We start from the raw sequence: 14,570 nt of genomic DNA, 5'->3' as shown, positions 1-14,570 counted from the left end.
AACGAAACGAACGTCGTTACAACAATTACAAAAGAAGTAGAGAATAGATGATAAGGAAAAACCAAACTGTTAAAATCATGGAACAGAATTATTTGCCATGCTTACATCAACTGCTCATATCGAATCGTTCGTTTTTCCTATTGCAGTAATTCGACTGAATGCAAAGATCACCGTCAACAACACAGTTATGTACGCAATGGTCGGAACCGTGAACCAGACACAAGTAGCGGAGAAAAACGTCTCAGACACGGTACGCTACTTATCACATCTTCTGCTGTTACAGATAATAATATGTTCATCATGTATAGTGAAGATAATATTCTTTTATTCATAATTTAAGTAATCATTGTGATTTATATACATTGGAACAGCTGATTGGTGCGATTCAAGTGTTTGGAGGAACAGTACTTGCCAACCGCATCGAGACCTATTACGTGACTGGCAGCAGGCAGGTCGTAAGTCCGTTATCAACCTACGATCTTGAGATTATCATGCGGGGCAACAACGTCAGCTTGGTCCCCTTCGTGAGTGTCTAGGGGCATCGTTGCAATATCGTCTTCAGCTCTCACTGATCAATATTTATTTATCATCTATGTGAACTTTTAAGATACTTTATTCGTATGACTGATGGAAATTTTCTGTTTGTTCATACTTAATTAAGAAATATAACAATATTAGAAATATTTAATATTTTATACTGTATTAGTTTAACAGTTCAGGGTTTTCTCATAGTCCCCTCTATAATTTTGCGATTTTTATGAACGATATACCAACCAATTCTATGCTATGCGATGTGCTTTAGGTATAAATTTGCACTGAGATTACTAAACGATATATTTTACAATTATAATGTTCAAATCTGGTAAATTTATTTTCGGGCAGTGGAAGCAAAATTTAGATGATGCGCGGTCCGCATACAATGGAACTTGGCAGTTCTACGGCGGCCTTTACAGCCTCACCGAGCCTACAGGTTAGCATCAGTCAATAGGGAAACATCAGTTTTATGAGACTGCAGCAATATATTTCCTGTTATGAACAAATCAGATATAATAACAAATGTTTACTGGACAAATTTTCATACGAAATTTTTGGCTGTCTAACTGAATTGCCTGCTGTAGGATAAGAAAATGAATTGTGTCCGATCATCTGAACAGTCGCTGTTCTGCAACCTCTACAAAAATAGAACGTCACCTCCCACGCATACAAAATTTCAGACATTTCTTTAACCTAAGTGTTTTCCTTCGGTCAGTGGTGAATTGCAGCAACTTGCCACCAGAAAGCCTGGTGGTGACGCGGCAGTGGTCAGGCGTCTCGCTGCCGGGCGTAAAGGCCACCTACGTCTGCGACAGAACCCAATAGTGGGTGTAACTTGTCTCATTATTCGAGTGCTTGTAGTGAAATTTTCCGAAGACTATGATAGAGAATAAATACGAGGATACAACATGCTGTTTTTGAGTTGGTGCATAAAGAAATTATGAAACAACATTTAAGAAAAAATGGCTTGTTTATTTCTTGTTTCAGGTAAGGAAAACATTCCAGAAAAATAGAACCAAGGCTTGGTCGCACATGTGCGATAAATTCGGTTCGATTGTTGGTTGAAAAAGGAGTTAAAATCTACCAGGCAAATCAGTGTTGCTTGAAATTCCAATGCGCAAATTTGACGTCAATGTTGGCTTTATTATCAGCAATATAATAATTTTTACAAGTGATTTTGCAATTCCATCCTCCATCAAACATATGGTTACATGTTTTCAAGTTTTGCAATTAACTAATAATGGAAAATCAATTGCTTTCTATCACTTATGCAAAGAATAGTAAAATACCGCCGAGAATAAGTCGTCTGTGATGATATGTTATCCTATAAAATCTATGTTCATTGCTTACTTATCGATATTTTACCTCCATGAAGCATCACCATTTTAGTCTGACCCTGAGTTACAGTTTGAATGTTTTGTGCCTCGGTTTCTAGGCAGCCGAGGTCGCACATTTCATGGCGCTCTAGCGATCGTTGATCGATGCAGCAAAAATGTAGTCTGCCTTGTACAATGTGGTCATAGTTTTTCCACTATAACCCTCTGTGTTCCATACATTAACATCTTGAATTAAAATTTTAGTTTTGTAATAGTTGTTCGTTTGGATGCATGTGTATTAATTCACAATTTTGTCAGAGCCCGCTGTTTCCAGGAGTAATTAAGTTGATTATTAGTTGCATTTCATAAGTCGATGCTTTCGTGGGCCGATGATTTCGTATTTCGCCGTAGATGGCTAGCCTGGAGTGTGCATCTAAGTTCACGGGCGCTTATCATGATTCAATTATACTCGATTTTCAGTAGAATTATCTACCGGCAATTGTCCGTTTACAATTATTTATTTTACGTGCAAATAGTGACGTTCTTGCTCGCGGCTTTTATAAGTTGAGTGCTCCTGCTAGCGTACAATGATATAAATATATACGTTACAATAATCTTTACGTTTTCAGAATAAGGGAGGGATAAATTGATCACAAAGGCTTATATATTTGGCAGATAAAAATCGCAGCAACTTATGAGCACTGTAAATAATTCGCAAAGGAAAGTGCTTCCTTAGTATCATTCGCACTCTAGTATCCTCGTTCAATTTGTAGGGTTACTAAAGAGACTGTAATGGAATTTAATGCTGATCTTAACCAAAGAGCTAACAGGTATATTTTGTTCAGTAATTTATAACCATGATTCAGAATTTTAATTTTTCTGATTTTTTGCAGTGTAAGCCCTCATGGCAAAGGTATTTCAACGTGCAGCCATGATACCCTGAAATGGAATGACCTAGAAGCTGGCATCACCTGCAAAGAGGGTGAGCGATTGAAATGTCATGAATTATGTTACTTGTCATTAAATACTTTAAATTGTTAAAATACTTTGAATACCTCATAATTACTTGCCTGCATGCTTTAACACCGTACAATTTGCTTATGTAGGTGAGAAGTTGAGGTTAAAATCTCGTTGGTTCAACCAAAATTAGACGATTGTTTTCGTTTCAACTACAAGGCCGGGTTCACACCATACTGCAGGCCACATGTCAGGCATATGACAATCACGGTCCAGTCCAATATTCCTTAATGCATTATTTCCATAGAAGCATTCACACCAAGGGCTTGGCAGGTGCCTTGTACGGCTGGTGTGAATGATTTGACAGAAATACATTAAAGAATATTGGACTGGACCGTGAGTGGCACGCGCCTGGCAATATGGTGTAAACCCGGCCTTGAGGAACTCACCGGATGCAGTAACGAACTTATGATAAAAAAATGGAACTCAGTACTCACTGCAGTGAGTGACAGAGAGCGCATTTTCTCGTCGACGAAAACTTGGGGTCACGACGGACGGACAGACGGACGGACAGACAGACGGACATGGCGAGCACAATAGTGCATTTTTTCCATAAATGAGAAAATGCGCTAACAATTTCTAATCGAAACTTTCTTCCATTTGAATGCATAAAACGTTCTCGGTGATTTTTAATTTGTTCCAGTAGGGCATAGAATAGAATAGAATAGAAGTGTCGACACTGAAGAAATAGGCCCATGGCCTGTTGCCGATTCTTGTACTTTTCGTGACTTGATTCACAAGGGATTCGGCCTTTGGAACCCGGTCTTTCTATAACTGACGATTGATTGAGATAGCTGCTGGACTTATTGCCTGGTCCGTAATTTGATAGGCATTTTGAGACTGAACATATGATTCTGCATAGCTTCGTCTAGTCTGTTCTTGAAGGCGTTCATACTCGGAGCATGCGTGGCGATTTTAACATTGGTCATATCTCTGTGATATTTCGAAAGCGTATTCAATTATAAATGATGAATTAAATGGTAAATTAATTTGTAGTCTATAAAACTTTGAACGTCGTACGTAAAACTGGAATTTTTTCTCATTTTCAAAGGATGTGAAGCTGATCCCCCGAGTAGGCCATTGAACGCCAACTGGACTTGGGACTCGAAAACTTACGACGTGAATACCAGGGTGGACTACACCTGCTTGCCGGGCTACAGGTATTGGCGATGTCAGGGGTAATAGCAGGGTTGCAATACCAGGGTGGACTACATCTGCATGCCGGGCTACAGGTATTGGCGATGCGTGGTTGTTTTTTCGATGTTTTTGATCGATGGCCACAACCATTGTGGCAATGATGACAAGCTTGAGGTCAGGTACAATGGTTGTGGCAATCGAGGATGAGTGTATTAAAATAGGTGTGTCGGAACATGTGCGCCAGATGATTGGTGATGAAAAATTTGCAAGTACAGATGCCAAGTGAGGCCGAAGGAGTAAGATGAACTATGAGAAATGTTGTGCTATGAAAAGTGAAAAGAAATCTGAAAATATTGAAGTAAGGAGAACGGTTTGAACAATAGTGAAGGTTTAAAATTTTAATGTTTGAAAAACGTAGGCATGGATTCCGTAAGCACGTGAATAAACATTTTCTGACGGTGGTTTTGACCGTCAGCTGAATTAGTTTGTTATTAAAGTTAAACTGTAAATTCTACTAATTTTTTCATTTTCTCCAACGATTTATACGTGAATTGTGATTTAACTTTCATCTAATAAAGCTATCGTATTTCTTCCTCTCAGGTCAGGCGATGGAAGCAACGCCTTCTCGATCTGCGATCTGAGCGGCAAGTGGACCGTGCTTCCTCCCACGTACTTGTAAGTAGCTCCTCACAATCTACTCATCAATTGTGAGTAGCTCCTTACAATATACTCATTACTTGTGAGTAGCTCCTCATGTTGTTGTTGTTTCTTGCGCCAAACGTCACGCTCGCGTGGGCGGAGGCTCTGGTGGTGGTCGGAGGGGTGGCACCGGAAGAGGGGGAAGATTGGCGAAAGCAGGGAGGGTGACCCGGAACGCCGACGTCTCCACGGGGTTGTCCCACAATGATGAGACGCTGAGGGAAGTGGGGAAGGCGGGGCAGACGAAGAGGTGCTGGACGGATTGGAGGGGATCCCCGCACTCCGGGCAAGCGGCGCTAAGGGAGCATCCTACCCTGTGGGTGTAGGACGCAAGGGAGCTGCAGTATCCCGAGCGTAGCTGGGATAGCGCTGAGCGGTAAGGGCGAGGGAGCGAGGCCTCTTCAGGTGCAATCGGTGGTGGTGGGGTTGTGAGGAGAGCGTTGTTAACGGCAGTCGCCGCAACACGGGAGGCTATCTCCCTGCGGAGGGAGCGTTTTGCCTCTCCATAGGCACCGTCGGGCATAATGCCGTCTGCCAGGAAAGGCGCCACAAGGTGGCTGAATCTCGTCTTGATTGAAGCTTTCATGGGGCGGTCTCCGGGGGGAGCGGAGACGATGTTGAAAGAAGTATGGGTAGGCTGGAGGGCGCTGGCGAGAAATTGAGCACAGGCCAGATCCAGGTGGGCGGACAGGGGGAGGACGCCGGACTCATGGTGGAGATGGGCGATTGGGGCCATCTTGAGGCAGCCGGTGGCTAGTCTCAGGGCTGAGTTTTGGATGATTTGGAGACTTGCAATTGCGGTGCGTGAGGCGACTGGGTACCAGATGGGGGCAGCATAATTGAGGATTGGGCGAGTAATTGTGCGGTAAGTGGCAATGATGTCTTCCTTGCAGAAGCCTCAGTTGGTGCCGGCTAGGGCTTTTAAGATGCGTAAAGAGCCCGTTGCTTTGGTGGCTATGGCTCTGACATGAAGAGAGAACGTAAAATGGGTATCCCAGGTGACCCATAGTATTTTGGGGGTTTTGTCAAAGGGGATGATGCCATTGCAGATTGTTGCAGAGGGGTGTAGACGGGATTGGTGAGTGTCGGGGGTGAAGAGCGTGACTGAGGATTTCCCAGGAGCCACGGCCAGTTTCTTGGCGGTCGACCAGTCTGAGACGCCCCAGAGAAGTTCAGAGAGGTCAGCCTCCGCGGCGTCGAGCCTTGGGGACGACACAAAAATAGTGAGGTCGTCTGCATATGAGGCGATGTTAGGGGTCAGAACAGGTATATCCGAGATGAAGTAGTTGAATAGGGCTTGTGAGATGACCGACACTTGGGGAACTCCAGAATGGATTGTTCTGAAGAGGGACCTTGTTCTCAGATAGAGGCAGGAAGCCATCCTGCCTCTAAGGTAACAACACAGCCAGCGGACCAGATTACGTTGTAGGCCTGAGGCCGCGATCATGCTAAGGAGGAGAGGGTGGTCGACACTATCGAAAGCTTTCGCTAGGTCGACCGCAGCTGCCACTGTACGTGCTGGGGGACGGTGTGAATTGAAACCCGTCGCAATCTGGTGCGCGAGCGGGAGGAGGGCGGTGACTGCCGAGTGTCCCGGTTTGAAGCCATGTTGCGAAGAAACCGTGACGAGAGAATCAGAGATGTATGGGAGCAGTAGGCGTTCCAGGATCTTGACCGCTGTACAAATGAGGGAGATGGGGCGGTATGAGGAGCCCTGGATACCAGGTTTTCCTGGTTTTAGTAACGGGATAATTATTGAGTTTTTCCATATAGATGGAAAGGAGGCCGTGGAGACAGAGATATTAAAGATGTGGGTAAGGAACTGGAGGCCACGTGGGTCAAGGTGTTTGAGGTGGAGAGCCGTGAGGCCATCCGGACCCCGAGCGGAAGAATTGTTGGCGGCTCAGATGGCGAGTTTCACCATGTTGGGGGTGAAAGGGGCGAAGTCCCTGTCCAGGGGGTGCTCAGCGACTCATAAATTCGACGCATAAGGCGGCGGGTGGATGGGTTTTGAGAGTGCGGAGCGATAGAGGTGAATAGTTTGCAGAAGTCGGTGGAGATCATGCGCTGCGACGAGAGGGGGGCCTGACCAAATTGGATTGGCTGGTTGGTGGAGGGCGGCTAAGCTTTCCGGATAGTGAGCGGAGAAGGTTCCAGTGTTTTGACATGTGAGTTCGCCTGTTGCACGAGGCGAGATGTGTCCGCCAGGTGTTCCTGGCATGGGCTTGTATTGAAGTGGAGATTTCTAGGTTGAGTTCGGGGAGCCGGGGGTCGTTATAGGGTTGCGCGCCCTGAGGTCATCCCGTCAGGTCAGCAACCGGGTGCCAGGGCTGACTGCGGGGGAATACTCCTTTCGAAAGCCCGCAAGGATGGGCTGCTTGGCAGCAGCTGCCAGTAGCTCCTCACAATCTACTCATCAATTGTGAGTAGCTCCTGACAATCTACTCATCACTTGTGAGTAGCTCCTCACAAATCTACTCATCACTTGTGAGTAGCTCCTCACAATCTACTCATCACTTATGAGCTGGTCAGCTTATCACTGATCAGGTCTACTGTGTTCAAAAATAGAACAGTTCTAAACATAAATTATATATTCTTGCTCGGCAGATGAACTTCAAATAAAATTAAGTGAATTTAATTCTCATCAGAACCCGCGACGCATGCGAGACATACTAAAGCGGTATAGACTGAGTGTGGAGAAAGAGTACATTCTTATTGACACTTTAACGCTATGATAAATTCATCAGTAAGTAGGTTGTATTTTTAAAATTTTTATCCTGAATAGTTATCTTTAATTAGTAATTTTATAAATTTATTAATTCGCTTCCCTCAGCTGCACGGAGCTGCCTTGCCTCGACCCAATCCCTCAGGTTCCCTCTCAAGCCATCAGCGACTTCAAGGAGGAGAGGAGAATTGCCGGGAGCGTCATCACCTACACATGCATCCCTGGCTTCATGTCAGCGAGTTTTTGGAGTTTTTGATTTCACATTTGCTTTGGCTCTTTGTTAAATTGTAAATGCCAGGAAGGAATGAATAAGTGAGGTTTTATTTTATCTTGCGAGAACAAAATACTTGGCCATCACCTTCATTTGCATGGAAGATTTCTGGCAACGTCGCAGCTGAAGTGTTGATTTTGACAAATATGGCCAAATCGCTGTTGCTTGTAGATTGCTGACACTCTATTACAGGAGCCACAGTTATATGAACCCCTCGAATCCGCAGAGTATCAACAACGAATACACAGAGACCATCGAATTCAACAAGGCTAAAAAATTATACATGTGATTAATTTCTCTTATACTAATTTATTATATATAAAGTTACATAGAACATTACTTGTTCGATCTCTTGCATATGCAGAAAATAATTCCTTCGGGTGAATTTTCATTTGTGTTGTATCATAAATATTAGATTTTTCATTGACTGAGAAAAATATTAGAACCCGGACTTGGGTTTTGGGATTGCGGTTCCGCTCTTAGAAATATAGTAATATTTATAATTTCATATATAAGCAAAGAACAAAGAATACAGTGTGATTCAATCATTTTATTTCTGTTTATTATTTTTGAATAAGCTCTTACATTCATAATAAAAATTCTGTTGTACCTATTACTCAGAGGTACGGGGAAAAGCGACATGACCGTGACCTGCTCAAAGGGAAACTGGACGCAGCCCACCATCAAGAACTGGAACTGCACCAACGTCAACGCCATCAATCTTGCCGAGATGATCCAAGGTGTGGAAAATTACTAGAATTGTTCTGAATGTTCAAATTATTTTAAAGGCTCCAGCTGTTCCAAATGTTCTAATTGTTTCAAAGGCTCAAGGTGTTCCAAATGTTCTAATTGCTTCAAAGGCTCAAGGTGTTCCAAATGTTCTAATTGTATCAAAGGCTCCAACTGTTCTAAATGTTTCAATTGTTTCAAAGGCTACAGCTGTTCCAAATGTTCTAATTGTTTCAAAGGCTCAAATGATTCCGATAGTTCTAATTCTTTCAATTGTTTACATGATACCGATTGTTGCAATGGTTCCAAATATTCCATGAGTTCCAATTGTTACTGTGCTTCTAATTGTTACAATGGTTCCAATCTAAAAACATAAGGACGGACTTATTTATTGAGTCAGTTTCGTGAAAATTCATAACGCTTGATTCAGACAACAGACGACTAGACTAGCCCCACGACAGCGTGCGCAACTTGCTCAACCGCTGTTTATGTTGAAGTATAACTTTACGTTAAAATTGCTTTACGGAAATCAGTATTTATGGGACATGGGACATATATAATATAATATAATATGATATAATATAATATAGTATTCTCTGCTAGCAGAGGCTGGACATAGGCTATGCATGTCCTGTGTGTAGTAGTCCTTGAATATAATATAATATAATATAATACAATGTAATGTAATATGATATATTGTAGTATAGTATAGTATAATACAATATAATATAATACAGTATAATATTCATCGTTCTTCTAAAGTTATAGCGATGATTATCTAATTACCTCGGCAGGCGAGATGGACATCCCTGATCAACTTCTGACCCCTGATGAGAGGCAGCGAAAATACGCGATGAACAACCGTATTTCTTACTTCTGGTACTGCACCCTCCCTGCCATGGCTGGTAAATACTTAATTACCTAATTTCAATTTTATATATCCGATTCTAGCGTCGGGGTACCTCTCAAGTCGAGAAAATTCTCAAATTTCTAACTTCTAATGGCAAGCTTGATCTCAATTTGTATTTAATTTCATGGATTAAAGACACTAAGGAAATTTTTCCATTTCTAGTTTTTCTTGTGAAGCAACTTAAAGTAAACCCACTAATTATTTATCATTTGAGTATCAAATAGGGGAAAAAGTAATTTTAAAGAAGTGATAACTTGACGTGCCTTGAATTTCTGACACGTTGAAAACAAGGAATGGTTGCCGTGATGGTCGTCTGCCTATGCTGCACGCGTACGGACTCTCCGCTCTACAACTTCTGTGGTGGCTATAAACCTGATGCTTTCAACTACCAACACTTCAAGAAGAATTTCAGGAAACAAGGAAACGGGTTCTAACATCTTGCGGTAAAAAAGAATTGAAGAAGTCTGAAAATGACAAAGAAAAATGCCATGAAAAGATTGGACGCCCGCTTAATTATTTGACGTTTCAAGTTAGAATTGAAAAAGTGGTACACATCGGATAAGAAGATGCGAGAATTTTTCGTTCCATAAATTAACTAGTTCGCAATTTCCCTCCGATTTACAATTAAATCCTTTAAATTATACTGTCTTCAGGCAGCTGAGCTTTGGAACTCACTAAAATGTATTTTATCATAAGGGTGTACAATTTCTGTCGTTTCAATCATTATGGTCGATTCTAATAACCATAGTTATAAAACATTGCGGCCTAATTTTATTTAAAACTATTGTACACCACTTGAAAGTGCACTTTTTAAACGTTCTGAATGTTTTATTTCTTAAATGCCTCCATTAATATATTATTAAATGCAACAAAAGGAAAATAAAGCAATTATCAATATTATTTTTTGTCAACAAACATAGCAAAATTAGCCTTACATGGCCGTTTATATATTAGGACGAGATAGACGAATACTTCTCGTGATGTAAATTAACCTACCTTAAACATATTTTAATCACTGGAGTAATCATTTGATTTCCGCTTTAAATTAAAATTTAGTTTTATTCTGACTACTAAATATTTGGATTATTAATTAAAGCACTAGATTTTTGACTAGCATTAAGTCAACGTTATGGCCTAATATACATGAAAAATAAGATGTAAGACACTAGGCTCTTAATATACGTGAGTCAGATGAAAAAAATAACTACATGTCAGATTTATGGGACACTAACTCAGTAAAATTAGGGTCATTGCTAAAAAAAAAAAAGTTGATTCATCTGAAATTTCGAGTCGAGCGTAACGAGAAATTTTCTCCCTCGTTGCCATCCCAAAAGCATAGAAGCACAGCTGACTCGTTATAATCTTACCCTCGCACGAGCCATGATGTAGAAGTTAGAATTTAGTCTATATATATGAAAGATTGTTGCACGATATTGACGAAATACCTATTAAATATACGGAAACATATCCCTTGTTTATCCAAACTAAACTGAATATTATCAACGTGAATGTGCAATTTATGAATTACACTTTGAGATGAATGAACAATACATAAAATTAAAGATGATGTACAAGATATGGAAGTAACATTATAATGACCATATGATAGCGTTACATATTGAGCGAAGTGTGAACATTTATAAATCTTCTTATTTAATAAATACTTTAGGTAATGAGGCACTCAATTTCTCATTGGATACCAGCGCTCGATTTGCTTATGGGAGGCGCATTATAAATAGATCATTACAATGAAACTATTACTTGACATAAAACTGTTGTCTCGTCTAAACGTCGTAACAAATTATGATTATATCATAACAAAATCTTAGTTAATATCGAACACGGCTTTGAAATATATACGTGAGAAACTATGTTTCACTACATACTTATCCTACAATGCGTAAAATGTTTCGAGAAAGTAATGAGAGACAGAAATTCAGGTGAAATTCAATTTAGCCCAGCATCTTCAATGCTGATTTTTTTTCGTAGCTGATCCTCTTAGAGACTTAAAGAGATGCATGATAGAGGTCAGCACAGCCCAAGTCCAAACTCTAACTAGTATTCCTTTCCACGGGCAAGCACGCATTAGGGCTTATATTTAGTTAAGTAATTACAGCCATATCTCCGTACGTCCACGACTAAAGCTCAAGCATGCTCAAGCTAAGCACGGTCATACCCACATCTGGCTTAACCTACTCACACTGCCCCCGACTCTCCACCCAAAACAAAACAGAGCGGACCTATAATCTTTCTTCATTGGCTGAGGGAAGGTGGAGAGGCGGAGCGAGTGAGCGGTTTTTGGTTAGATTTGTGGCCCACGGCTGCACCCCCGTTCATCGAGAACGTGACTGAAGGGTCATAATATTACAAAAACTAATCATGCAATAATTATACGCGTCATCACTTATATATAAATTTACTTACTTATTTAACAACAACTTCATGCCTATAGTGACCACTGCGTACAAATAATCTGCCATCCTAGGCGACGAGATATAACATGATGAAGACTTCAATGGGGCAGGTGATATGTACAAGGAATGAAAGGCTAAAATATACGAGTTGGCTACCAACACTCATATTATAAAACTCCAGGATTATATATCTCACTTATAACACATTAAAACTAAAATTAAATACATAGAAATACAACATAGCGATACACAATATCATTAATATCAGCATGTCGATGCACACTTAATGCGAACATTCATTCTGAATTCAGTTCGAATATTTTTATCGACTCGAGTACTTCACGCAAGTTATCTTCACGCAAGTCATTGCCCCGCTGTTACAATATTCAGTTAAGTTCAATAAGTTATCGAGGATTTAATGCGGTACCTGCTCTATTCAGTCACCAAAAATTTCATTCTAGATACACAATATTCATACATTCTTATAAGTATTATCTAACAATTATCTAAATATTACGGAGTTGTTCCAAGACGGAAAGAAATCAATTTCTTACCATCGATAATATTCTACTGCGATTGAAACATGTGGTAGTTTTAATCATAAACTACCATCAATTATATAAAGGATGTTATAACATTATTCAAACATATCAAGTGTGGACGGTACGACTTCAACGAGGTTTATCCAGGTCGTCTTCTTTGCTGGCTTTGCTGTCACGGTGCACGGCTGCGATGTCAGTGTTAGATGACCCGAGCTCCTTCATCCTAGCTGCTTCTTCGGCCTCCTGCTCGGCCTTGGCCATGATGCTACTGAATCGCTCCTTCATTTTCAACGAAGCTTCTCTGAATGTGTTGGTCAATTTCTCCTGAGTGTATGAAAACAAAAGATGATGCTAACGTATTTTACTATTTTATATACATATTCAAATTTTTGCGTACAAATAGTAAATGACAGAAATAATGGTGTGTCATCAATTCGCAATCTTGTGTTCTGGCGTTTTGGTGAAATTCTGAGAGTAAATACTCATACAAATTCATTACGAGGAAAGAAAATATAAATAAAATAGGCTAAACTCTACTGATCTGACTTACGAATTTTATTAAACTTATAGATTGAAAGTTGCTTAGTTACTTACTTCGAGCTTCAAAATTTAAAACCGGTCACTTAATTATGAATAAATTTAAAATAAATTTTGTGTGAAGATTCAAATTGAAATATAAATGTTAACTTCATACTAGTCAGTGTTTTCGTTACTAATTAACTGTATAGCTTATGAACTGCACACACAAATTTGCTGTATGTTTTATATTTTTTAAGCTGGTTTTGTTGCGTTTCTTTATTTACAGCCCGTAAATATAATGGGGCTGTTCGAGCGCGTCAGCAAGCGTGTCGGGATATTGCATTAGGAAATTTTAACTCAACCATAATTAATTATTCACTAGAACGGAATTGTTTACGTATATTTAGTACTAATATTTTAAATTTAGAAATGGGACTTAAATGGATGTTTCTGATATTTTTGGGTATGATTGTGTGGGGCTCTTTTTCAGTGTATTTCTCTGTTTTGAACGTTTGTGTTTTTATGTGTTTGGTGATTGAAAAACGAGAACAGGATCATTGGAATATGATATTTGGAACCGCATTCTCAGGAATTATCGATCCCGACAAATGTTGTGTTCATTTAATAGTCGCTCATGAAGTATATTTCCGAAAATTTTATTGAATTTACTGGAATATTAACATTATAATAAATTATGGGGCTATAGCTCGAATAAACATTACCTATTTTCTGGATCAAAATTTTCATTTTTAGGGCTGACAACATGAAGCAATATTTTACAAGGAGACGAGAATATTTCAAGGAGAATAAAAATTGCATGGTTCATCGAAAAATTGGAAACGACATTTTTTCCTGACTTCGAAGCTGGAGGTAACTGATAGATGTATGTTGATAGTGCGGACTTTGGCAAACCTATTTTATTTCAACAATACTTCAATTTTAAACTTAAAGCGGGGCGCGGGATAACAGACGTTGACGTAATAAAATTTGATTTTACGAGATTCCGAATTTCAGCGATTATGAATATCCTGGTCTGAATATTAGCATAATATACTCGTACTTGTGAAGTTTGGTTCACGCGAGTTGTCCTCACCTGGATGATGTTGATGCACATGGCAGTGAGGGCGAGACCAAATATGAAGTACAAGGTGGTAGCCATCATGAAGCCTGGATGCTGGACAACGACAGAAATAATATCCAATTGCCAATTGGTAATATTTCGATTATAGATGAGGGTCATTGCAATTGAAATTGGCAGCCTATTTAGTTTAAGTTCTGTAAATTCAAGATTTGGCCAACCTTAACATTGGCTAATAAAAATAAAAAATATATATCAATAAAATGTGTTTGCATTAAGGGAAAAGAATTTAAATTAACAGATGATTATTAAATTGAAAGAGTAACCTAAAGGATAAAATCTTTGAATATTTCATAACTTAGCAATTTACCTGGGGTACGTAGTCGCCAAATCCTATCGTTGATATCGATATGAATATGAAGTAGAACGCTTCAAAGAAAGTCCAGTCTTCCCATCTGTAATAATGAAGCATTACAATACAGGTTTGCATTGCTGTCAAATATTTGAAAAGAAGGCTTATATATCCTTTATTAAAGTCCTGTTGGACAGCACGCTCATCTTCCTAAAGTCCACGGAGTTGACTCCCAGTGTTTAAGTAACCTCGAATATTTCCACGGCTATTCATCCTCGAATTTTCTCAGGCGTATTTTGAAATACACGGAGTAAAAAGTCGTGAAAT

The 14,570-nt window shown here is 39.8% G+C and overlaps 2 protein-coding genes across 4 annotated transcripts in view; one reads left to right on the top strand and one right to left on the bottom strand.

Moving 5' to 3' along the window:
* The first annotated feature begins 151 nt into the window (after positions 1 to 151).
* Positions 152 to 11,211, top strand: LOC108672406. Its single transcript, XM_018160052.2, has 11 exons — positions 152 to 250; positions 372 to 524; positions 883 to 970; positions 1,250 to 1,358; positions 2,744 to 2,832; positions 3,919 to 4,027; positions 4,605 to 4,679; positions 7,537 to 7,659; positions 8,321 to 8,439; positions 9,223 to 9,333; positions 9,630 to 11,211. The coding sequence occupies exons 1-11, from the start codon at positions 188 to 190 to the stop codon at positions 9,770 to 9,772; spliced, it is 1,182 nt and encodes a 393-aa protein (XP_018015541.1). The 5' UTR covers positions 152 to 187; the 3' UTR covers positions 9,773 to 11,211.
* LOC108672404 (TWiK family of potassium channels protein 18) overlaps positions 10,230 to 14,570 on the bottom strand; it is a 28,429-nt gene continuing 24,088 nt past the window's right edge. For all 3 annotated transcript variants that reach the window (XM_018160049.1, XM_018160050.1, XM_018160051.1), the window contains 3 exons: positions 14,262 to 14,346; positions 13,907 to 13,987; positions 10,230 to 12,618 (listed from right to left, as the gene is read on the bottom strand). In XM_018160049.1, the coding sequence (XP_018015538.1) occupies positions 12,424 to 12,618; positions 13,907 to 13,987; positions 14,262 to 14,346 (361 nt within the window). In that variant the 3' untranslated portion in view covers positions 10,230 to 12,423. The remainder of the gene's footprint in view (positions 12,619 to 13,906; positions 13,988 to 14,261; positions 14,347 to 14,570) is intronic.

Source organism: Hyalella azteca, unplaced genomic scaffold, assembly GCF_000764305.2.
Source record: "Hyalella azteca isolate HAZT.00-mixed unplaced genomic scaffold, Hazt_2.0.2 contig11722, whole genome shotgun sequence".
Classification (NCBI taxonomy): Eukaryota; Metazoa; Arthropoda; class Malacostraca; order Amphipoda; family Hyalellidae; genus Hyalella; species Hyalella azteca.
The sequence above is the reverse complement of the archived record's forward strand: the minus strand, read 5'-3'. Positions and strand labels throughout refer to the sequence as shown.